Source organism: Phaethon lepturus, unplaced genomic scaffold (genome assembly GCF_000687285.1).
Source record: "Phaethon lepturus isolate BGI_N335 unplaced genomic scaffold, ASM68728v1 scaffold13895, whole genome shotgun sequence".
Classification (NCBI taxonomy): Eukaryota; Metazoa; Chordata; class Aves; order Phaethontiformes; family Phaethontidae; genus Phaethon; species Phaethon lepturus.
Window position 1 is genome coordinate 72,294 of NW_010539953.1, and position 26,152 is coordinate 98,445.

Below are 26,152 nucleotides of genomic sequence, written 5' to 3' on the forward strand. Positions count from 1 at the left end.
TTAACCACCTGAAAGCTCATCTAGAGGCCTAAACCCTCCTCTTTTTTTTCTGAATAGAAAAATAATATCAGTATATTGAAAGAACTTCACAGAAGTTCAATAATTTACAAAGTGACAGCTTGACAATGCATTTTTCTGTCTATATTTGCAGCCATCTTCTTTCCCACTTAGGCTATCGTACACAACTTCATAAAGCCACCAACTAACACGCAAGATTATCAATAACTTCTCAAGAGATGAAGGTGGCTTACCAAAGAAATCCTGCTCCACTAGTCAAGCTAACAGAAGTTTCTTAGTGAAAGGTCAATACTGAAGCCACATTCTAGCTATACAAGGCATAATCAGATGTCTACAGATTCATTAATTCCCCTTCCTCCTGCTGACTCTCTTTTTCAGGTGGCATTGAACTCTTTCTACCAGCTCAAAATTGCACTTTCACTTCAAGACACTGTGCAGCTGTCACCTTTTTGGACTTGAGAATGGACTATCTGCTGCAGTTCCTGTGCAAAGAGTGCTGGTAAATGGGATGAAATGCTTCTGGAAGTGCCTTTCTCAAGCCTCCAAATTACAGTGAGATGAATCATTCTCCCTCTACCGCTCCACTAATTGCAGAGGGAAACCAGATCCCTTAACTTCTAGGCAGCTACACTCAGGGCATGGGAACCCCACCCTACTTCCAAATTTTTTTCCCAGTTAGAAAGCATTCCATTATCTTTTACATTTTATGAAGCTTATGCTCAAGACTCATGCTGGTGGACTTGTTCATTCTAAAATAAAGTCAGCTTTAACCTCAGCAGGATTTTTTTTTTTTCCCCCTCTAATACATCCTCCTAGAGAGGCTCAATGTCACGTATTGCAAGTGCTTGGCACTTGTCAGTGACCTAAAACACTGCCCTCACCATTCACATTATTTGCTAGTTTCCAATGTAAATTTAAAACAAATTTACACCACAGTCCCTGGAGAACATTTTGAGAAGATCCGATTCATGCTTCACTTCAGTCTAACAGTCAGTTGATGTAAATTCACCATCTCGAGGAAAGGCTGTGTGATTTGTCCTGTGATGCAACAATTACTGTATCCGCAGCCCTCATATGCCCTTGTTATGCCATGTTACTAATACTGCAGTACTGCTAATATACATGTTTTTAAAACATCTGCAAATTCTTTTTTGATTCAAAGTACATTTCTTTTGTTGACATCCATTCCTAGTGGAGGTTTAATGGGAACTGAAAAAGGGCTAAATTTCCATAGCATATATTAATTCAGAAACAATCAAGTATATTGCAGGTTTTGAGGAGCAAAGTTTATTTCCACTATTAGTAGTTCAGTGCTGGTGCTTTTACTCTTTTATCAACAAAGCCATCTCTGAGGCATGGAGAAATTACTCATAGAATACCACAAAAGAGGGGCATAAGGAACTCACCATAGGAAACAAGACGTATTCTCGGAGGAAGTCATGAGATTCAAACTGATTATAGTCTCCAAAATCCGCTGGAAAAAACAACACAATTACTCATGTTAGCACTTTCCACACATGTTAAGACCACACTCAACCTTTGCACAGATGCTTAATTTCAAGTGGGCGAGTCCTCTCTGAAGCCACAACCCAGCACAAAGATTTCTGCTTGTACTTCAGCTTTTAACATGGAGGTCTGAAAATAATAGTGTTATTACCAGAGATCAAATAACAGCCAACAAATAATTTCTCTCTTTTGATCCCTAATATTATGACCATTTGCAATGCTTAACCATCAGGAGTGCAGGAGTTTCTTTTTCTGTAGCCTTCATGAACTAATAACACCATCTAACTGGGCTGGAATTAATCAGCCTCTTTAGAAATGGTGCACACTTTTCCTTCTCCAAAGTTTCCAGCCCTGACCAGGCAAAAAAACCCAACCAACCAAACAAAAAACCCTACCTCTGCTACAATTGTACAAAAGATGCTTAATTTTACAGCCTAGGAGGTTAAAAATCCACCAACCAATTCTATTAAAAATTGTCAACAACCAACATGGGTGGGTGGGAGCAAGTTCTTATCCTTCTGCAGCCAATATAACAGTACAGGTACTTGTGTCAGTTTAACCGACTGGCCCACACCTTTCTACTTGCTTTTCTACATCTCTTTAAGAGGTACTCATCTCTATGCTCACATTCACTTATGTCAGGCTGAGGATTCTAGCCTAAATGTCCTTGAAACTGTGGAGTTCTGAAAATGCTTCCTAAAGGCTAAACTACGTTATAAAATACAAAACAAAGCCTATATTTATCTATCTGTTAAATACACAACAGCTTATATCAAAAGAATATCTTGCCAGGAGGTTTTTATTTTATATTAATTCAACTGGATCAAACGCCATCTACAAGATTCTCATATTATAGTAGTTGGAAATCCCCACCATAAATCATATTATCTAAACATTCTTTCAAAGCTTCTAGACAATTTCACGTATTGCAGGATGCCAAAAATGCAGTTTCATTTTGTTTTCACCTCAGAGTTATGTTTTAACATAAACAGAAAGAAATAAAAATGGACATGAAACAGTCTGTAAGCTTAAAAGAAGTATTTCATACATCTTCGGTTGCATCACATGCAAAGGACAAAGGGAGTAATACAAGGTCAGGAACAAAGCAAACAAGATTAGGTGCAGCATTCTGATGCAACGGTCTTTGAAATATAATAGATTATGTAGAAAATACAGAATAAAAGTCATTACTTCAAACTGATTACGAAGACTGACTCACTATCAAATTTAGCGGAGAGCTCCAAAAACACAGGACAGTGAAACACACTCAGTATCTATTCAACTTACACACTGGAAAAAACTTCATCTACTTAAATTGCAAGATTCAGCACGGACTCCTATACATGTATTTTCCTTTATCAGTAAAACATTTCATGATTTGACAGGAAACATTTTTTCTTCAATTTTATAACCAAGAAATAAGATATTAAAATGGAATTTCTACTGCCCTAAGAAAGATCGTATTAGCATTACTCTCCATTGAACCTTCAATTTTCAAGAGTCTGATCTTCACGTTTGCTATTTATGTATAAACTTCCCCCTTCCCTCTCATCAGAGGACATGCCCAGAGCATGACTGCTAGAACTCTACCTTAGGTTCTCACCGTCAGTCGTGGATAGACTGAAACACCTTCTCCAAATACAGGGCTTCTTCCTCTGCCCATATGCCTTACATGATCCCATTTTTATTGATGTCCTTAGGAGGCTCAGAGTAAAAATCACATTGGAAGAAGTAGTTTATTATTAATTTATAACTCACATAACAATTATGCTCATGTGTTCTTTCATACTTCAGATAGCACTATACAGCAAAATGAGTTTTTAATTAAAGGCAAAATTAAAGCTGCTGCTATGCTCTTTGATGTAATTGCATTTCAAACCAGAGAACGTGAAGCAAATTCATTACTGCAAAGTACTCCGTGGTTGGGGTTGGAAGAACTGGAGTTTTGTTCAGACTCCCTTACATAGGTTTTAGAAACAGGAAAGCTGAACACTGTGATGTGGTCCATCATTCCCTCCCTGAGGGTGTGAGTGTTTCATCAGCGGCAGTCCACCTATGCACTTTCAAATCAATAGAAAACCCAGCTGTTGTGAGTAGGAGTCATACAAGGCCTTAGTTAGCACTCGGTCAACATATAGAACAAACCAAAAAAGCCGATGTTGGAAAAAGGCTATCAGATCACATCATCTTACCTTGCACTGCCAAACCAGCTAGCCGAATTCCCTGCTCCAATGAAGAAAGTAATTGGCCATCAAGAACATCCTTTTTCACTTGTAGGTAATACTGATATCTGCAAACAAAAGAAGAGCACAAATTAGAATATCTGTACGTTTGTACATTTCCTACAGAACAAAAGGCTGCTGAAAGCAAGGAAAACTCACCACAAACGGGTCAGGCTGTTAAACAGCAGTCTACCTGGCTTCAGAAGTTCCACATTACCAAATCAAATCAATATGATCTCTACATGCGCAATGCTTCCAGGTGGAGGAAAAGGAAAACAAAGACTTCTAATTTGTGTTCCCTAGACCACACAGAAGAGGGACATCTACTGGGATTACCTCCTCCATAAATTTCGTAGAGGTTACTGAAGACCATGCAATCACCAACACAAAAAGAGGCTGCTCAATATTTCTCCTATTGTTTTTGCTCCCGTGTCACCATTTTGATAGAAGAAACAGCATTTCAGCAATATACTTTGACCTACTGACATAACTTCAACTATGGCCCATATAAAAGTTTTTTTAAATGGGCATCTCTCATCTGTAAGGATGACTTAGACGCACAAATCAAGCAAAACCAGGTTCTAATATCATGCACTTGCTGATCTGCAGTAACTAATCACAAGACAAACTATGTTAGTTTTAACCACAGCAGCAGAACTCACACATTTCACCTTACATTTGCAATAGGGTAGATTAAGACAAACAAGAAGCTTTCCACAAAAAGCTTAAGAAGTTACTGTCCCCATCCGTGCATCCCTCCCATCCACTGAGCTGGACCAGACCCACAGCACAGCTGGCCACAGCAGCAGGGATATGTACCAGTCCCTCTGGCATATCAGGCTAAAGTCAAGTGGAGACAGCTTTGTTAACAGGCCACAACTTTTTATTCTGCAGGCACCAATGGATATTCCCTCCAGCTACCTGTATGGCATGGGCAGTAAAACCAGGCAGGGGCCAGACAGGCAGCTTAAGAAATTAGAGCCACAATTGGAAGGATGCCGTATCGATCACCCATGTGCCAATAATCAAATACAGTTAAGTTACAGCAATATAATTATTTCGCTTCCATTAGCTTAAACTTCTGGCGCAGGCGTATGTAACCTGTCCCAACTGAGATCAAACGCAATTCCTCCTCAGCCGACGTGCAGCTCCCCACCAGGTCCGAGCCCAAAGGCAGAGGTGCTGTACCAGTGTAGCCACAGTCCGTGCGTGCACTCAGCCTCACGCACCCCACCCCAGACCTGCTGATAGTAACTGGTGCACCTGGGTGACCAAGTTAGGAAACCCCAAAACCCAACAAAAGGGTCTCTCAGGCTGTGACCAGACATGCCAGTCTGGCTGCAGCAGAACCAGGTTATGAAGTTACTGCTCCCTTCAGCTGCGTGCCTGCTCACCCCCCTAATACAAAGGGCATCCGCTTAAAATGGCACGGATTGAAAAAATAATTGCTTGAGATAAACTGTGTTAGAAAGAAATGGTACGTAGGCATGCCAGACAGTCTCGGAGACTGCAGCCTCCGCAAGGCGGACAGCAAAGAGTGGTCAGAAAGACTGGGGCACTAAACTCCTAACTGGACTCGTCTGCAACCAGCACACCACATCTGACCTTACCTTTGAACCTGTGGGAATAGCAAAGAAACTGCTCTGGTCTTGTTTTAGAGTGTAAGTCACCTTCCCAGTCCCAACTGGAAAGGAGGACTACTGTTAACATCACCCATGTGACAGGGACTGAACTGCTTTAACTATACGCGCAAGTATTACCCTTTAATTCTGTGTGGAGGCGTTAGAAAATATCTACGTGCTTCAAAACCAGCATAACACAAGCCATGCCTTGATGGCTACTAAATCAAATGCAGCATTTTACTTTTTTCTTCAGTTAACTCTTCCATCAGCGATGTGAGATGCAGTAACTTGCCACTAGACAGCACCAACGCTCTGACCAGACCTGCACTGTCAAGGCAGCAGGGTGTTTAGAGCCTGCAAAAACTGCAGGGCAGACAAATCCTCTCAGGGAAGGCCTGTACACATATTCTTCACATCTGAGAAGCTCCCTTTGGAGTTCATCGTTTTTACGTGCACTTAAAAGGTAATTGTTGGGCTACTGGTTTTAGGTTCCTCTTCCCCCTTCTCCTCCCCCCAAAAGGCAGAACATTTTCAAACAGAAAAAAATATAATCTCATTTAAAATGCTAGATTTGGCTTTCACATAGCCTAATGAAGATTAAAACTTCAGAGGATTTTGAAATTTGATTGAGAGAGGCAGTGTAAAAAGCATACGGCTTCTCAGCTTGAGCCCTGTGCTTCAGCCCCAGGTTTCACAACTTGCTCGGTCCAAGAGACAAATCATCTTGTTTCCACTTCTTTGCAATGACTAAATCCCAATTCTGAAAATACACATGCTTTCATACAAGCTCGACATAAGCTGCTTTATCAAGTATTCAGGTGAGCAAGTGTTTGCTGAATCTGGTCTTTATGATTCGTAATCCCAAAGCAGGCTCTTTATGTCAATGCTACATATACACGCCTGAGTTACACATTCTAGTCTAACAGAAGAAAAGTAAAATCCACATCTGCCATAAAGTCAGAGCTATAGTTAAAAGAAACACAAAGTTAAGAGACTGAAAAGTCAATGAGACTGACATGAAAGTCAAAACAATGTAATAATCTTGCAGTGACATCCTAGCTCTAAAGGAGTCAAGAGTGTCACCAGCTTTAGTGGAGCCATGATTTCAACCACAGTGCCCACTACGCTATAGATAAACCATAGAAAGGATTATGTAGGTAAGCATCACCAAAATACGTCAATGCAGTTACGGTAGTATCAAATATTATGATCAAGACTTTAAAAAAAAAAAAAAGTGGTATGGGGTTTTAGTTGCAGTTTTAGTTGCCAATACTTCAGGAAAAATTGCTTAAGACAGCAGTCAGCACCCACTTGACAAGAAAGATGCCTATTTACAGGTGTTTCACCCTGAATGTCAGACACAGGTGACATTTACAAATCTTATCAGGAATATTCTAAAATATTATGGTACAACATTGCATTTACTAACACTGTAGCAGAATAAAAGTTTAGGATTCATTATGTATTGTAGATTGACATGCAGTAAGAGTTTAACACACGTGTATAATTAGCTCTCTGACGTTAACTAGTGCATCCATCAGGGAAAAAGCCTCACAGAGAAAGTTGTCACCTTTCACAGGCAAGCGCACTAAAAAGCAATCACCTGTATGGCTCTGACACCTCTTTCAATAGAGGTGCCAGGATAAACTGAAGAAGATTGAGGCAGAAACCTACGGTCTGTACCAGCTTCACCTTCACCCCTGGACTGAGAGCAACAAGGGTCACCTTCCTAAGGTGTCCCCAGACAGCTCCTTTCATTGTGGCTGCGTAAGGCACGACCTGGGACATCTCCTTTCCCAAGGCATGCAATGGAGTGGCTAATTCCACTCTCAAGGAAGAGGAGGAGCATACCCTGGAGGAAGCTCTGCCAGAAGGCTCTAATAGCTCCACCAGCCACAGGTTCGTGGCTCAGCCGTGCTGCAAAACTGTGGTCAGGCTCTCTGCCCAGCCAACGGAGAGGAGAAATTGGCCCATATTCTGTCAAGGATTTGAGGCTCCTCCATCTGAAATTACGTTAAATGCTGTTATTATGGCACTATGCTAGCTGAGACTGCTCTTTGTTCGCTTGGATTGCAAAAGTAGATCTATAATTTGAGGGAAATCAAACTTTTTAAAAATGATTCGGCTATAGATTCACTGAGGAAAGCTGTTCCAGAACAGCAGATAAAAACATGCATTTCATAAGCCTCCTATTAGGTGGTTTAGCTGGGAAAGCATATGGAAACTGCACGCAAGAGAAGTTTGCAATCTGCACCCCCAAATAATAAGAGTCAAGAAATTAAAAATTAAGGTTTGCAAAGCTTTAATCACAGAGCCAGTCTGGCATACCAGGGGAGTGCAGGGCAGAAGAGACACCACCATAGCCAAGTGGGCTGAGAGCTGAAATCTCTCACCTTGGTTACTCCTTTTGGGTTAAATATTTTTAGCAGAGCCGTTGTGTATTCAATGTAATAAAGGCTACTACAGTTTGCCAGCCTGTAGCTAATTCCAAGGGGAATGGGAGTGGACAACAAGTCTGAACAAAGCCGTAATTATAAGGATATCATTTCCCACAACTCTATTTAGCCAACACAGAAAACATTAAAAGTATATTTGCATCTATTGCATCAAAAAGCACGCTTTTTATGAAGCTGCAACTGGACAACTATGAGACAACATCTGAACTCCAGAATCAACATCTGCATTTTTGCAATCCATACTACATCAGAGGGGAAAAAAACCCCCACAAATTGTATTAGTAAGCAAGACATAAGGGTACTGGTTTGAAATTTAATAGCAACACCCAGATTCAGACTTGGCTACAGCTGTGTAAATGTAGAGGAACTCCATTTGCCCATACAATTTTACATGGACCTCTCAAGATTGTGATTCATGTTTGTTCTCCTGTCACTTCAAAAAAGAAACTGGGTGTTTGTATAGTGTCACTGAATTCACTGTACCCTTCCATCACCACTGTTTATCTGATGTACAGCCTCTGTTGTTGTTTTATATATGCAGAAAATAACTCAATTTTACTGATTACTTGTTCTCTTCGACAACCAATTCTTCAGATACCACAAGCCACACAGAACCTGGCCTGATCAACACTGCAAGTGAGATCTTTGTAGAGAAATTAAAGGATGGTTTACAAAAGTAAGCATATAGCTTAGCTTTGCAGAGTAATTGCACTGGTGCACTGCATTTTCACAAGTTGCCTACTAGTGACTTCCACAAAGAACCACAAGGCAAATACTTCATTAATAATTACTCAACGTTATCAGACCTGGTAGCCTTAGTAATAAAGTAGCATCCAACCCTGCTTGGAAATGTATGAGAACAGAACAAAAAATGGTTATCGCCCCAGGGATTTACAATCTAAATATGTATTTCATACACAGACATAGATCTGTATGTTTATACAACAAAGTGACAGGATTGAGATAGTAAGGATTAATACTGTTTGAATGCTGTACTGTGATAAGTCTGGATTCTTGTCATTTTTCCCTGCTTTTACTTTCCTTCTCTGTACATCAGGGACAGGAAGGGTTTGGGGTACACACATTATCTGTAGTGTAGCAGGAAGCACTTTAAAAAATTTTTTTTGTTTTTGTTTTTTTAAAATCCATCACTGTATTTTTCTGGAAATTTCAAACCTGTATGAATAAATACATTACAGTTTCAATATCAATAAATACTTACCTTGAGTGTATCTGAAAATACACAAAGCAATACAAAACATGTATTAGTTACCCAAGAGGTACAATTCCTTTAAAATCACTTCTAATGATGTAATTACTGGCATGACTAACTTTTTTATAACTCATTAGGTACCTTTTTGGCATCAAGCCTATCTATTGGATAACTGCATAGCTATGTAGTTTAACTTCTCTGGAGAAAAAGAGAACTGCTTTACCGTTTCATATCTCCAAAATGAGAAGTCTTTAAGACTCTAAGGAGAAACAGATTGGCCCACAAGTTGTTTAGCTCAAGACCTTCAGCTCTTTCCAACTTCAAAAAAAAAAAAAAATTGCAATTTAAGCACAGTATGATCTTCTAAAATTAGGAACACAATAAAAGTCTCATTGAATCACAACAACAATCCGACTCAGCTCATTTGGGTTTATCTCAGTATGGTAATATACTTCTGAGCAGAGACGCTGCAATGTACACTTATGCAATAATCCGCCCACAGGGGAAGCAGTTTCTCCAGAACAGAGGCCTTTTATCATTTACTAAAATTATTTAAGCATTAGCTTTGATATTGATGTGTCTATTGTTCATCTCACACCTTAAAATCTGCCATGATCTTGGCTTTGATACTATTTAGCAACAGGATTCCACAGATACCTATACGCTATGTTTTAAAGAGAATCCCATTTTTTATTTTAAACACAGGGTCTTTCATATTTTCTCAGCCTTCGAGTTAGATGAGCCAATGACTCAGCTATTCCATGGGCAAGCAAAAGAACTAATTGATAATGACCAAAAGGTTATTTTTATTTATTTATTACATATTTGAGACAATCACAACAATACTTAACTCTTACTGGTTGCTTTTCTGAGAAAAACATGCTTTAAATAGCATTTAGCTATTAGCCTAATGATCATTAGCCTAATTTTATAAATAAAGTATCTGAGGCACATGGCTGGTGAAGTTACTCATCTAAACTTGGGCAGGAAACCAAGGCAGATTTGGGAGAACTAGGTTTTGTTCCCAAGTCTTAATCCAGAGTACTACTTAATGGATGCTTCTTATTTCACTCTATATACTGCAACAAAACTACTGACTGCAAACTTGGTCTGCATTTTATATGGCAAGAAAGGCAGGCAGACATCACTGATATTTTCAGATACAACACTCAGTATATTGGCAAAGATGGTGTTATGATTTCTGGGCTTGAGCATGCTGAAACACATTTTGCATGCAAGGATTCAATCAGCACATCTTAATCTAAAGGCACTTTAAAAAAAAAAAAAGAAGCACATACATTGATGATGTCATTGTCAGTAACGCAATGCTAAGGCCCTTGTCTTTGCCATTGTAAAAGACTTAGATATTGTTGATAAACAAAACATCTCCAGCTTGTTCCTCTGGAATTTCATCAACTGCTCTCCCACCGAAAGTCTGTGTTTTGCAGTACTAGACAATAGCCATTTATCTGGGATTTGTGGTAGTGTATAAAAAGCAACGACTGTGCTTCACAACTAAAGAGTAATATTTTTGGAAGGGTATTACTGAGAGCAAGTCTACCACACCCTGTCACAGACCTTCAGAAAGATCAGCAGACTTGCCAGAGAAAAAAGGGAAAGAAACATGCAGGAAGAAATTCCTTCCGAAGCTCGAACTATCAATGCCAATAGTAGAAACACAGTCATAGGTGTTCCTAGGGTAGGAACTTCTTGATCATAACAACCTTGTAAGGTAGGTCAAGGTTAGCTTCAGGTAACTGAGAAATGAGGTTGTTCCTGGTTTCCTCCAGCAGCTGGATGGAAAACATGACTGGAACTACAAACAAAATAAATGAAATGCATGGAAAGATTGGTGTCATTCCTTTTTCCCTTCCTAATGGGATAGAACAATGCTGGGTTAGCATCATTTTCTGAAAAATGACGGACTAAAAAGGAGAGCAGATCAAAACACAGTTTCTTATTGTCTCCCCACCACCATCACTCAATCTCTCTCTTCAAAAGCAACAGTTTATAGCTGAAAGGGAGAAAAGGGGATTTGGCTAAAACAGCCTAATTTCACAATGATGATCACTTTCCATTTGTTTTGATAAGCAATTCGTGAGCATAAGGACAACTAATACACAGCCTTGCTGACTGGCTTGCTCTAACGAGCCGCAATGAGGCACACAATGGAAGGTAAGCCACCGCATCTGACCAGTGAAGTCCCTACCAAAGGCCAACGTCTTCCGAAAGTTAAGGTCCAAAGAATGCAAAGGCAAAGAATGAGCATTTTAGGATCAATAAGCTTTTCTTCTGGTGTGAATCAGTCAATGAAGTCAAATCTCTGCAGCAAAATTGAGCATTCAATGAAGGAAAGAATATATGTATTGCAAACGGACGTGGGACTGTTTAGGAAGGTAATGCACACTTTATAACCTCTCACATACACGCAGCTGCTTCCAGTATAGCCTGGTATCAGAGTGCTGTGGCTCTCTGGTGTCCAGCGTTACACGGATGGCTAGTGAAACCCATAGCAGTTAGACACAAGACAAGAGCATCACGTTCACACTCTCGTTGGCAGCAAAGGACTGAGCTTGAATTGTAAAGAAGTGCTCTGCGAATGTTTTGCTTTTCCTGCCATTTCTGACGGGCCACAAGCACGGACATGCACCCAGGCCTTGTTGTGGCCTGCAGACATGACACAAGCCTTCCAAAACACGCGCTCCTTCCGCGAGAGGCTTAGCCAGCAGATGCAGCCTTACAGTATCCACCAATTTCTCTATATTTAAAAAGGAACCCCCCAACCACAACAGGTCCACTCGCTGTACTTGTACTTTTTGTTAAGGGTGTACTATACTTTTTGGATTCTTCAACTTCAAATAAACCCACAAACGCAAAGTTAAACCCTAAATAAAAAGGCCAGTAATGGCATGCTTCAGCAAGAAAGGAAGGCATGCCGCAACCTGATCCTGATTTTCTGCCCTTGAACTCTTGAATTAATTATAACAAATTACAGGGAGTCCCACTACAATTTATAAGGACAATAAACTCCCTTACAACCACCTATAATTTTATCAGAGTTAATCCAAATACCTAAAGAATTATACAGCACAAAACTCCAACATGCTTCTCAGAGTAAAAAAATGAGGAAGCCATATTCTCTTGTCTTCTGAGCCCCCTCTCTCAGCAAAGGCTACCTTAGGTCTCTGCAAGCTGGAGTCCAGCAAAACCAGGCCCCGGTGACACCGGCATAGCATTCATCCTTATGAAGGCTGGAATGGGATTGCAAAAGTAAAACAAAACAATCATAATCATATAATAAGAAATCGGTATATTAGTGTTGTCAGCTGAAAACCAACATTCAAAACAAGCAGAAATATTACGTTGAAACACTGAAATAAAAACACTGAAATAAAACATTTGGGAGTGAAGAGTTCGTTAGCCACACATCTTTGAAAAATGCCACGTATCCATCTGGTGTGGGTTTTAAGCACATGCTAAAAGTGCTATTCTTCAATATGACAGTCCTATCGACTTCAGACTACTCATATAGTTAAGATTAAATACACGCTCAGCTTAAATGCATGCTCAGCTATGCGCGCATGTGTCCTGAACTGAACAAAACACTTGCATTTGGTTACAGAGATCCAAAGGTTACAATCAATACAGGTGACTTTATTTTTTATTATTTTTGATCATTTAAAAAAAAGTAGAACTAAGTCAGGTAGGTGAACTGCAGCAATGCCACATACTGCCTTTCATACAAAGATCTTAAATGCTGTAGAGAAAAATCAGTATTCTCATTCTGTCACCCTATTGCCTTAAAAAAAAAAAAAAAAATCACAGTTAGAAAATAGGGGCCCGAGGAAGGATGCAACTTCCCATAACGGTGGTAACACTGGAACTAAATGCAGATCATCTCTCCATCAGTAGGGTCCACAGATCAAATGGATATCAAATCCCTCTTGCTAAATTGCCTTCATTTTTTTTGTGCAGTCTGCAAGAAAAGAGTATCAGCATTCAACGGGGTTTTTTTCTGAGCGCAAACCCACAAGGTCTCACATAACTGCTGCCCTCCACCTCCATCTTCCCACTAGCACAGTCTCCCCCATTTCCATGCAGGGTCCCAAGGCTCCTTCTCCTCACCCTGAGCTGTGTGGGCCATAGGCAGCTGTGACCCTGGTGTGGGGCCCTGTGAGTTGCCAGAGCTTTCATGTGCAAAGCCACCATCTGGCTCGACAGCAAAATCAGAGAGACAACACTGCAGACTACCACTCTGGATCACTTTGCAGAGCAGTTCTACTAGCCATCACCCCTCCTGTGCTGCATGACATAAAACATGGCCTCCAACTATGAACAGGAGCTCCAACCATATATAGGTTCCACCTATATATAGGTGCTTGATAATATGACATGGCATGCAGCCGATGTGTCATTTCCCACTTAGTCACATCCTTAAAACATCAGGTACCATGCACAGAGAGCAACTCATACCCCCGAATCCTTAGATGGCACGAAAGAAATAGCAGCTGTGAAGATCCATCCTCACAAAGATGCAAAAATTAAAAGACGAGCCATGGCTACGTATGCTGAAGACTACTAAACCTCATGGGGATGAGGAGCACAAGAAACCCTGTTGGTCTTTCCTGATTTGGAATCAGGAAAGATTTCAGCAAAAATGAGATTAGACCCCAGAAAGTTAATAATAGCTTAGGTTTACTTCCTTTACTCGTATGTGTTGACTCAGTTCAAAATACGCTGTTCCCTGCCCTGAAAAGAAAACGCAGCTAACCTTCAAGCTGTCTCCACTGTGGGAAAAGGTGGTTTAAGTTACATATGGAAGCAATATGAGTCAACAGTTTGAAAATTCTCCTGGTAGCCAGCCAGGCTAATGGCCAAGCAGGTTAGAATATCATGCTAAAAAAATGTGGTGAGTTAACTAGAACATATGTATACTCTAGCTCATACTCTGCAACACTCAAAATAAATAGATAACTCTTTTTTAAAATTGGGTGAAGTACAGGCATAGCTCTAAACTATTCTTTGGACACAAAACAAACATGAAGAGTTCTGATTGCCCCATGCTTCCCACCTCCATTATGCCAGTTGCAGTAATAAAACATATTGTACCCCCCCCATAAACCCTGCCTCATTTTTCAATATATATTTTCAATATTCTCCTCCAGTAGGGATCTAAACTCTGGAATGACATAAGTCCACCAGCCTTTTCTGGGTAAATGTACCGCTGCGCACTGACGCGGAAGTTGAATTGACTGAACACATATACCAGCGAACAACTGGCATGCATATGTAAGCATCCAGAAGGACATCACAAAACGATCGGTTTGTGCGTGCAGAGCAGCATTCAAGTATATTCAGGTGTTACTTTATTCGAAGAGCAAGTGAACACGTTCGAACTTACAGAATGTGTGCTTAACCTGAGCTTAAAAAGAAAAAAATAAAAATGCTCCAGTAGCCTGCAGTGAACCCTTGTTCATGAATTTATGGAACTCATTAAAAAACCCCAATCAGTAAAACCTTTACGTAGTATCCCAAGCTCACATAACCAACATCTGAGAAAGCTCTATTGATTTAGTGGAATTTTGCCTTGTAGGGAGCTAAAATCCAGTCCATTCGCAACTGCCTTTTACAGTAATCTGCCCCGGTAATAAGAAAACTCTGCTTGAGACGTGACACAATGAAGTTGCCACTTATCTATAGGCCGTCAGTACAAGAGCCCGTAGTCTGTGAAAAGATTGTTGAAGCACCTACACTAGCGCTCACTGCCAGCAGAAAACAGGAAAACTCAGGTTGTTTCCACCTCCCAAAGAGCTTGGTGACCCTAGCGTTTTTGCAGGAATCGCTGAAACCAGCCACCCCGTGCATCAGTAAATCGTGCAATAAAACCATGGCCCAGGAAGTTCTAGCGTCCCAGTGACCGCAACCCTGCAAAAGTGAACACAGCTCTGATAACAACGGGATGATGCCAGAGAAGTATGTGAATCAGTGCCCTGTGGGTGGGTAAAGTAGATCCTTTTCATGAAATGAATAATTATTCTTTGTAAAAGCTTCAAAAACAGCTGAAGATATCAAGTGCAAAAGCAGCTGCCAAAGATAAAACAGTGAACCAGTAAACATCTCACTGCACAGGAATCTGCCATCTTCCGACACTGAGGTTTCTGCCAAATTCTTGTTGAGATTTTCAGCTGCAGAAGGGCCTCCACACAAATGCTTCTTTTAAACTCACTCAGAGACTTCAGGCTTGTACTGACATCCAATTGCAGCTCCTTTAGCTTTATATCCTGCCAGCAAGGCAAAAAATATTAACTGTATTCAGCTCCCTGAAAAAGGATCTGTTTAGAAGTAGATTTTGTGGTTTGTGTCTCAGCTATAAGGAAAGGGAAAAAGCTTGCTCCAGCCTGCAATACAACCATCAAAACTCAATAAATTTAATTGAAGACTGGCAGTACTACTGTAATCAAGAGTTCCACTGCGTATTGGATTCTCAAAATTTAAAAAGCAGTTAGAAACCCCAATCAAAAAGCACAGGCCTGTTTGCTCACAGGTTCCTACTACTAGCTTGCCCCTTTTTCTGCTGCTGTAGCCAAATTTCAGACATCTATCTGGGACTTCTAAACAGGAGACCAGTAAGCCACAGTTCCCTTTTCAAAACATGCAGTAGAAAAGAAAGAATGAATCACCTGCAGAAAGTGATGCACAACAGAGGAATCCTGAATCATGCTGTGGAAATGCCCACTTCTCCTCACCGGTTACACAGGCAGTCTAGAGCCACCTTCATTCTTGAGGCTTCACAGGAGAAGCTACATGGCCGAGGTAGGATTGGTCTGTGTCATGAAGATTTGAAGTAGTATATCCCATAGCAGTCTGCACTTCCCTGAGGAGAAACTGCTAGTCACTGCTGCTGCATCACGTGGGAAGATAAACAGGAGAATACCAGCTCCAATCTAGGTAACATATTCATCTGTCAGAAACAGTGCCTTAAACTACACCAGGAGACAAGTCAGGAGCAGCATACCGATCTATGAGGTACACCATAATATTCACTGTGTACACAGTACTCCTTAATGAATGGGCAACCTCATTCTGCAGTGATATACATTGCTACTACACCTTAAGGGGAAAAAAAGGCAGTCAAGCACTTTGCAATAGTCTAAATGACAAAGGCAGTGAGCGGCACAGTTCATAGATTAGAGTGTAATGATGCTTTTCATCTTCATTTGAGGAGATGCATAAAGGCTAATGGGCACTTCTGTGACTCAAGCAGCTAGGGATGACAAGTGTTTTCCATTTTTCTACTTTACTCATCCTTTCTCCTGTAAACCAAAAAATTGAAGAGAATATCTTTTTTTCCAGGGAAAGCAAAATGGCTCCATGAGAGCAACTATCTCTACAGCTATGATACTAAAATTTCATAGAAGAAGAGAACAGACATTATGTATTCAGTAATTTTCAGAATAACTTTCATATTCCTCACTGTTAGCCACAAGTGCAAAATTAGAAATCGGTATTTGCTGAAATAACTCGCTCCTTTCTTCTGCCTAAAAATTTGACAAATAGATTCATGAGCCTGCACAATGCCTTCTCCCAAAAAAGCTTTGCTTAATAAGACCCTAATGTAAGAGGTCAGAACCAAGCTCTGAAAAATTGGCCAGGGCCTTGGTAGGGCAATGGCAAGTGAAGTGGATGGTAAGCTGTTCCTCTTTCACAAGTAACCAAGCATCACTTGGCCTTTATTTTGAAACTGTCTACTTTATGCAAGTATTCTTTCTAGTTTATGGGCAACAACAGTTTATTTTCTTTTTCTCTTTCTTCTCCTCAATTAAGGAAGCAAAAGGAAACAGCTCTAGTACCAGCATGTCACTTGTTTGATACAAGAACTCCATAGGCTTGTTTATTTTCATAAAAGTGTTTTAAAATATGGGCTATTTTTAGGCTAGCAAATTACTTCTCGCATCTCTTCCATGCTGCTACAAACCAAGTCCTCTGCTCTGTGCAATCTACCAGTCCAGAGGGATGCCTGTATATATAACATTTATACTGATGTAATGTAACAACACAGCCGCAAAACTGAACTGCATCCACTATCACACTTACCAAGTGCTTCCAGACCCTAAATATTCTTACCTGAGGCCAATCCCAATGGGAGACGTGGCTACCACCACCTAGCAGCTCAGAATCAAGCCCTTCCATGCAGTTTGAGACCACTGGAAACACCAAAAAGACAATGTAACAGATGCCCTGAAACACTGCCAGTTTTCCAGGACATAGTAGCATTCCCATCTGAAAACAATACTGTCCTTACAAATTTTTTATGTTCCTCCTGTCTCTGCTGCTGTTTGACTTTAAGGTACAGGAAAACCCCACCACTACTGTAATCTCTTTTCTCAGTGCTCTTCCTGATGCTAGCAGTAAATGGAACAAAGAGAGAAGAGATTTCTAAAAAGCTATCTTAGCTTTAAAGAAGTTTACTCTTGGCCTATGTGTGCCAAGAAATACAGAGCTACTTCATGCCCAAGTTTAGTGACAGTTAATTTAGTTTAAATTATCTTTACTCTTCATTCAATGCAGAACACCATGAAGTCTAAACGAAAGGAACAATTCTGCCTTACAGGAAAGGAAAAAATCCCTCTCCTTGCTTTCAGCTGTGTCTGGTTTAAGAAGATGACAATACACCAACAACCTTCAGGAAACAAAACCCATCAAAGCTGATCCTGTTGAGAGTCATTACAACTGCCATTACAGCCGAAGCTTCTCCACTAAGTTCACAGAAACCTCCCGACCAAAGCTCAGTCTTTGCTTCAGAGAGAAGGTGACCCCTGTCCATCGTGGTGACGGCAGCATGCTCCCATCCATCAGGAAACATTAAACTTGTCAAGTCTACAGAGTATTATTTCTGTTTAAAAATGAAACTATAATAAAACAAAGTCCATTTTTTGTTTGTCATTTTCTATCTCTACATCCTATCTTAAGCCTGACAGTCCTTGAGAGTAAGTACCTTAGCTGAAGGTTTCCTGCAGAGTCTTCAAGTGTGAGTAGATCTAGCTGGGCCATGTTGTTAAATACAACTTCTTCTGACAAATCCTCCAGCTATGTAAGCAGAAGCTTACTATCCATATGCTCATTCTTTCACCTTAAGACAGTCTGCAGTTCAAAGCAAGCAGGATTCAACTTTCCACTTCATTCCAGAAAGTAAGGTGCAGTTTTCATGAGGCTGTTCTACTACCAATTACAGCAAGATTTAAAAATTACTTTTCAGCACTATTTAAGATAACCTGCTACAAACACAAAACAAGGACGGGGACACATTCAGATCATACAAGCAGACTGTTTTCCATAAACACACACAAAATGAGTACTGTTGACAATACAGCTAAGAATATACAACCATATGTGCGTGTGTGGCACTGGGAAATCTAACAGGGGAAAGCCAAGGACCAAGAAGGACAGGATTTAAACAGAAGAGAACTGATGCTCCAGGTTATCCCCGTGGTCCACGTAACACAACTGTTTATCGCCAAGAGCAGTGGGGACAGCTTCCTCACAGGCTGACAAACAAAAAGCGGTAGATGTGACTCATCAAACACGCAGCTCTTCACTGATGAAAACAGAAGGCCAGATTTCTAGCCTCAGCAACATTTCAACTGTCAGATATCACAGAATAAACATACAAGCCACTCAAAAGGTTTGTGTTTCCTTGCAGTAACACGGAAGACTCTCCCTCCTGCATGGGAAGTTGGTTAGACCCCCAATGCAGGTTTCAAAATGCTTCATTTATTTCCTTCTCTTTAAGGATCATAAAATGTCCTAAGTACCAGGTTCAAACAGTTCCATGGACTTCAGCTCTTCTTTCTAGAATTAAGGTTCAATCATGACTGTCCTATGCAATTTAAGACACATCCTTAACATGGTGGTTTGCAGCCGTGTCCTAATCATCAACAGTGGCTTCTTCTGGTGACCAGGAACAGGACACGAGGAAATGGAATGAAGCTGTGTCAGGGGAAGTTCAGGTTGGACATCAGGGAAAGGTTCTTTACCGAGAGAGTGGTTGGTCTCTGGAACAGGGTCCCCAGGGAAGTGATCATGGCACCAAGCCTGTCAAGAGTTCAAGGAGCACCTGTACAACGCTCTTAGTCATATGACTTAGTTTTAGGTAGCCCTGCACAGAGCAGGGGGTTGGACTAAATGATCCTTATGGGTCCCTTCCAACACGAGATATGATTCCTCCTCTGTCCTGCTGCACATACCTACATTTTCTATCTATCTGGCTCCGTCTGCACTTCTGAAATGGATGGATGATTAATGCATTGTCATCTCCGATGTTTCACAGGCCATGAATCAATCCCCACCAAAGCCATGCTAGAATGATGCTTCTTTATTTGGTAAAGCTAGGTGCTCTTTTTCCTTCCGTTTTTTGAAAGCTACAGAGTACTTGGAGTCATACCTCTCATGCCTTTATGTCCTTGCTGTGTTACCAATGTAGTTTGAGTTTTGTTTTGAACATCTAAAACAAGTCCCAGACTGAAATTCGTATCATTACCTCATTTCAAAAGCTGCAAAGTTTAAGGAAAACCCTAACACACTCAATAAAAATCACAAGCATGGACAATAAAATTGTTACATCATTCTACCCATGTGCAGAATTTTTTCCAAAAAATTTGAGTAATTTCTGGTTCCCCAACTATGGTAAAAGCCATCCACATTCCTCACCTCCCAGCAGGAGTTAGCAAGAGCTGCTCAGTGTTCAATGCAAGCTCAGGCAACCCAACCAACGTACAGGTTCAGCAAGTGTCTCCAATAGCACATGTGCCCAGGTGGACAGGAGAGGAAGGTACAAAGTGCTTTTTCCCAAGTGCAAATGTCTCCACCAGCATGGAGGTGGATCTTTACCATATGGTGCATCTGTACCATACAAGAAGAGCAGAAGCTCAAAATGTAACCTTTGCTGACATTTAAAAGGGCCCGGTAGAAAGTCTAGAGTACTGCAAAAATATCTGTTCTATTAAAATTGAACATGCAAATAGTTCCCATCAAGAGAACGATATGTAAGAACACGTGACTAATCCCCAGAACATAAAGTAAGTATTATTTCCTCATGATCAGATGTAAACGTGATACTGCCTAATGCCAAGACATTTCTGTTACAACATTTCTAACCATCACAGCCACTGCCTTCAAAACACACTAAAGCAAGAATGCAGGCTGAAGTATCCCACACTGTATTTATAGTTATGCAACACTATTTTTTAGAATTGCTACATATGTACTGCCCAACCACACACATGAAAACACATTCACTTTCTGGTCTAAAAGCACAGTATAATGTAATAGATTAGATCTAGGCGTCAACAGTTTCTTAAAATATCTGGCACAAAGAGCTCAGCTTTCAATAACCAACACACAGAGAACAAGCTCCCCATTCACTGAAGAAAGTCAGCTGGGAGAAGGGTTTGCCCTCCTCAGCAAATTATTTTATAAACAGGGAATTAATGTTGAATCTTAGGTCTGACTTGAAGGAGTTCTTATTTTTAAGTCAAAGTTTAAACATCCACTAAAATACATACCCAAAAAGAACCAACTCAAGAATATTACTGAAAAGCAAAACAACACGCATGCTGCAATAATATGAACACAAGAAGACCCAAGCAAATACTGCACATTATTTGTTGTTGCTGTCCTCTAAAAACAACATTAAAGCTAATTAGGTATCAGCTTGTTTACAACAAGGCAGGCTACAAGTCTAATGTGTGTTTTTTTAATGCTGCAGTAGCCACTAATATTAAAAAAAGTCTAATAATTAAAACAAAACAATAAAACCATCAAAGGAGCACCAAAATGCAAATAAGCCAGACTGTCTAAGCCTGGGTGGCCACCCAGGACTCTTAAAACTCATCCAGCTTGTAAGCAGTTCCAGAGTTGCTCCCCTGCCTGGGCTACGTGAGCTCCTAGACAGTAGCTGTGGGGGGTGAGAGCCTTGCTCTTTAGTCCCAAATTCCTGCAGCTGGAAGAAAAAATAAAAAAGGTTGACACTACCAAGTTGCGTCAGGACCCACCCACAGTCTTGTCCAACAGAAGAGAGTTGGGGTGCCTGGGGGTTCACAACTGCCTCAAAGTAGCAAGGAATCCCAGAGCTTGCCTTTCTCCCAGCCTTGGGAGACATGGTGGAATCATTTTCCACCATGCTGCACTCATGAGACGAGCAGTATCAGGACCATGGTCAGGCCTGGGACCTGTAAGGTTAGGCGGGCTGACAACTGCATTCTAAACCAAAATAGGATTCTGTTCCAACAGAAATTTCTTTGCCTTCTGTCGATTTATAAAATTTCAGCTCCAGAGTTCCTGCTGCTTCTCCTGGGAGACCCCACCACAATGTCTCATGAATATTCTCATTAATAAAACATTTACATTGGTACTTGTCCTAACTCTTCTTTTATTGTGTTTCATGACACAGCACCTACCTACAGCACTGTATATTAGCTCTTCAATTAAAAAAGAATTAGTACTGCCACATATAGGTCAGTTGGCACCCCATGCCACTTCACAGTTGCTCCTCACCATTCCCCTGTAAAAACTATCCAGTAATTTGACTCTCCAAAACATTTAGCTGAGAAGAAAAGGTTTGACAGGAATCATGGGATGAAATCATCTTCCATTTCTAAGGCCTGCTGTTCCGACAGAACATCCCGTGCTTTTCTGTTCATTTGATACGACTTCCATATATAGAAATCATTGTCTTAATTCACGTGAATCATTTAAAATTACAGTCTGTTGACCTATAGCTCTCCATAAAACAGAAATATGATATATAATATATAATTATAAAGTTGGAATTACTGTTAGAAGAAAGGACCTATAGTGGTTTATGCTATGCAAGGATCCAGCCCAATAGAAGAAACAGAGAGAACCAACACAGGCTTTTTAACAGGAAATAGTTAAAAACATGGGACTGTTCTGATCATTAATATCATATTTGTTTGAAGAGAATGGTCTTGCTTCTTAGTGAAAAGATGCATCATCCTTCCATCTGGGCAAGCCACATAGCTCTTTCTAGTGCCAAGAGAGGGCTACACGTCATGGCCTTTCCCGCACGGTGTGATCAGAGCTGCTCCGTAAGCATGGTGCTGACTGGCACACGCACAGCAGTTATGACATTTCCCAGAAAGAGGGCAATGAGAAACTGGTGCATTTATTTAACTGGAAGCTACGCAGCCTGCTCCCGGATACCATCTTTCCAAGAGAGCAGGCATGCTCTTAAAACATGTGCTGGGAAAAAGTACACCATAAACATGAAATGACGAAGGTTATTGGGAAGAGAGAAATTTGGACAAGGCAGTAAGGCTTCCATTGCCTGAAAACCAAACTTTTTTCCACTCAGTTACACCGGTAATACTGAATAGTTAAAACCTGACTTAAATGTCCAGGTGCGAGACACCAAACTCTGGCCCTTTTGTTTTTTTTAAATACTCCACCTTCCCACTTGCCATGTACCACTCAGTTCTCACTCATTTGTTGCCCCATCTAACTTAATCACACATCTCTCTTCTCCTCCCATCCTGCATGATATTTCTCTGTACTTTCATTAAAAAAAAAAAAAAAAAATTAAGTGTTGCTGAATTTTTAAGAACCATTGGCATTAAAAAAAAAAATCCTACAGGTCTACCAGAGGCATATTAACAAGAAAGGCCACACAACCTGTCACAGCCCATCGCTTGAGGCAAGCACAGTCAAGGCTGTCGTCCTGAGCAAATCAGATGGTACACATCGTGCTGTTTTTTTCCTGACACACTGTCATATGGAAAATAATCATTTTGGGCAATGAGATCACCACAGTGCTCAAATCAACTACCATGAACTCAAAGGTACACACAGAGACTTTTCAGGCAGCCACAAGCTGCAGGTGTGACCAAGCATGAAAAGCAAAGCAGCCTCATGTACCTTACAACCTTAATAACCAAAAGAGTTCCACGTCACCGAGCTTGCCACAAAACCACCCTGGTGCAGAAGGATATGTTATATCCAGCCTTAACACAGCAATTAAAAGCACCGTCTGTAGACCACAGTGACTGGTACAAAACTCCAGCCGATTGTACTTGTATTAAAAGCTAGCAACATAGGAGCATGTGAAACTCGAGCTTGTTCAAAGCAAAGCGAAGCAGACTAAAAGCAAAGATAAGCTCAAGTAGGCAAGACATTTAAGAAGGACTTTTTTGAGGGGAAGGAAAAAAGGTCCAGAGTTTATTAAAAAAAAAAAAAAGGTAGAAAAGTAGAACATTTTTCCCTGTAAATATGAAGCAGTCAAACACTAATTATTTCTCCTCTACTTTATCCTCATGTGTTTTAAAATAATCATATAGTCCTAAGAGTCTGTAGGTCTGTATGTTTCAGAAGAAGAACGCCTGTTTAAAAATTCTTCAACTAACACTTGAAGAAAAATAAAGAACGAGAAAGGAGGGGAATTGTGAAGAAGTATTTCCTTAGAAGACAAACAGGAAAAAAACCAGCTGCAAGAAACGGTGAAGAAAAGGGTAAGGCTGCAAAACAGCAGAGAAAATAAATGTTCACTTAAAGGAGGAGAAGTTTGAGGCTGATTTTTCACAGGCCCTCCAGAAAAGAGGCCTGGCAGCCACAGGCTCTCATTTTCCACCTGCAAACACATTCATTCCCACACTTTGCAGGTGCAGCAATCCCATTCCAAACACTCTTGTGTTTTCTTTCACAGGAAAGCTGTACCGCACATTCTTGAGGGAAAATACAGAGCTGACAGCTAAACTTGGGGCAAAAGCCCAATGCAGCACAGTGCAGATGCTGGAACGTGTCCCTCCCTACACAGTCGTGCATGCCAGACCTACCGTACAGAGCACCACGGGGACCCAGTCCCACTGGTGGCACCCGGGCTAGGAACTGCCCTGGCTTCACAGGATTACGCCCCAGTCTACAAGAGCACAAGCACCACCAGATATTACTGGGTACAGAGCACATCTTCCAGAAAGAAAAAGAGAAAACCAGACCAAAGCACACCTTCATTCCTTCACAAGAGGCACAGCAGTGTCACATGTGAAGACAGAGACTGTGGGGGAGCAAACTGTCACTTCACTTTTCCCTTAGAACTGTAAAAAAAAAAAAAAAAAAAAGGGCCATGGATTGTCTGATACTTGTGCAGAAAACAGCATCGCACCCACATTTTCAGAAATGAAAACCCACAAGAGTGTGTGGGTTCTCTGTTTTTGGAACAAGAGCACAGTGAAAGCAAGCTTGTTTACTTTAGACACTGTACAAAGACTTTTTTTTTTTTAAATAAATGGTTGAAAGGATGCCTCCCCTCTGACAAGTTAGCAGAAAATGAAAGGCAGATTTATATTTCTAATCTATGCAAATATCTACTCTACAGAGCATCACAAAGACTGCTTTATATCAGACAGTATGCAGATCCCAGGTGTTTCAAATACGCCAAAAGCATGCACAGTATCTCCACCTGTGATGGCTGCTCACTCTGAGAACAGCTGGATGACTAAAAAGAGGTTGTCTAAGTAGCCTTCCATGAAAAATGCCTTTTGCTGGTGTGCCAACCCCCATACTCCTACCCAAATGGCTCCTGCTGTAGCTGCCATCAGGAGAGGGTTTTTTTTGTTTGCTTGGTTATTTTATTTTTATTTTGGTTTATGACAAATTCTTCTACAAATTTTTAAATTACAGCAATTACAACACAGTGAAGCTCCTACTGACACCTTAAGAAATTATCATGGGGCTTTAATTCATAATTCCCCCTGGAAAATGTCTGTGGGACTGGGTGCAGGTAGAATGCCAGGACTAGAGGTGCAGGGAGATGCTGGAGTCACTGAGATCTTGGAGGAGACGGGATTAACATCAGGGGATATGTACAGATGGGAGCCTCAACCCAAGACAGCAGAAACAGTAGATAGAGCAGGGAAAGAAGAGGACTAGAGGACAGGAAATAGCTCTCCTAGAAGGCGGCCCAATGCCAAGAGTACAACGCCGTTACACTGAAAGGAAGGCAGAGCAGTACTGTTGATTTCATTGCCATCACCAGAAAGAGAAGACAGGTGCTCTACAACTGTCGTCGGCTTTCTGTACATTTCCCTAGGACATCCACAGGAAGCTTCTGTCACAGGTCAAGAAACACGGCTGTCCTGAGAAGCCTCGCCACTTGCGCTCAAAATCACTAACCAAACAAGACTGACGATGTCCTGCTGGCACTTCTTACCATGTCCCAATGCTCCACTTAACTTTGAGGAGGAAAAAAAACCCACACCACTGATGTTTGCATCTTTAAGCAAGCACCAATTTTATAAAAAATAAAAAAGTCACATGTAAGCCACAGAGTCGGATCTGACCTACTAAAATGATTAGTGTGTCCCCCTTCGTCTTTTCTTGCAGGCCTCAGAGGCTGACTTCAAAGAGCTGTTAGCTGAACAAACTGCTCTGACAAATTTGTCTTTTCATTTTCTTTCCCAAGGATCCCACAGGCCCTTCTTTCTCATATTATCAGAAATACCTCTTACAAATTGACTACAGGCATCTCACATTAAGTCATGGATGTGCTTGTGTTTGTAAGACAGGTGCCTGCAGCTCTACAAGTCCTCGGTAATCAGTTACATGGCCAACCCAAGTAACCCATTCACCCCACCCAGTCACTCAACACGCATCCACACCTTTGAAATTATGAGGTCATTTGGGCACAAACTGAAATACAAGAAATTCCTTCTAAATATAGAACCTCCTTCTTTACTGCAAGGGTGATTGAACACAGGCACAGCTTTCCCAGAAGGTGTGGAGTCTCTCCATACATGGAGATATTCAAAACCCAATGGGACAAAGTCCTAGAGCAATCTTGTCTAGTTGACCCTGCTCTGAGCAGATATCTCCAGAGGTACCTTCCAAACTTGACCATTCTGCAACTCTGTGCTTAGCACTGCTACTTGTGTTTAGCTTCAGCAAGTCAACTGACACTCCCACATCGTACCTCTGAAGGATAGCACTGACTTCTTACTAGATTACTATTTCACTCCTCTCCCAGCATGTCACAGACAGGTTTCCATAGAGTCTGTTCACCACTGCGCTTGGAGCAGTGTTACTCACCCTTATTTCTGCATTCACAAT

The 26,152-nt window shown here is 41.0% G+C and overlaps 1 protein-coding gene across 1 annotated transcript in view; it reads right to left on the minus strand.

Annotated features, from left to right (window-relative positions):
- PTPN14 (protein tyrosine phosphatase, non-receptor type 14) overlaps positions 1–26,152 on the minus strand; it is a 71,158-nt gene that overhangs the window by 34,326 nt on the left and 10,680 nt on the right. Inside the window, exons 3-4 of the mRNA XM_010287303.1 lie at positions 3,717–3,814; positions 1,425–1,492 (exon numbers count right to left, since the gene is read on the minus strand). Coding sequence (XP_010285605.1) covers positions 1,425–1,492; positions 3,717–3,814 — 166 coding nt within the window. The remainder of the gene's footprint in view (positions 1–1,424; positions 1,493–3,716; positions 3,815–26,152) is intronic.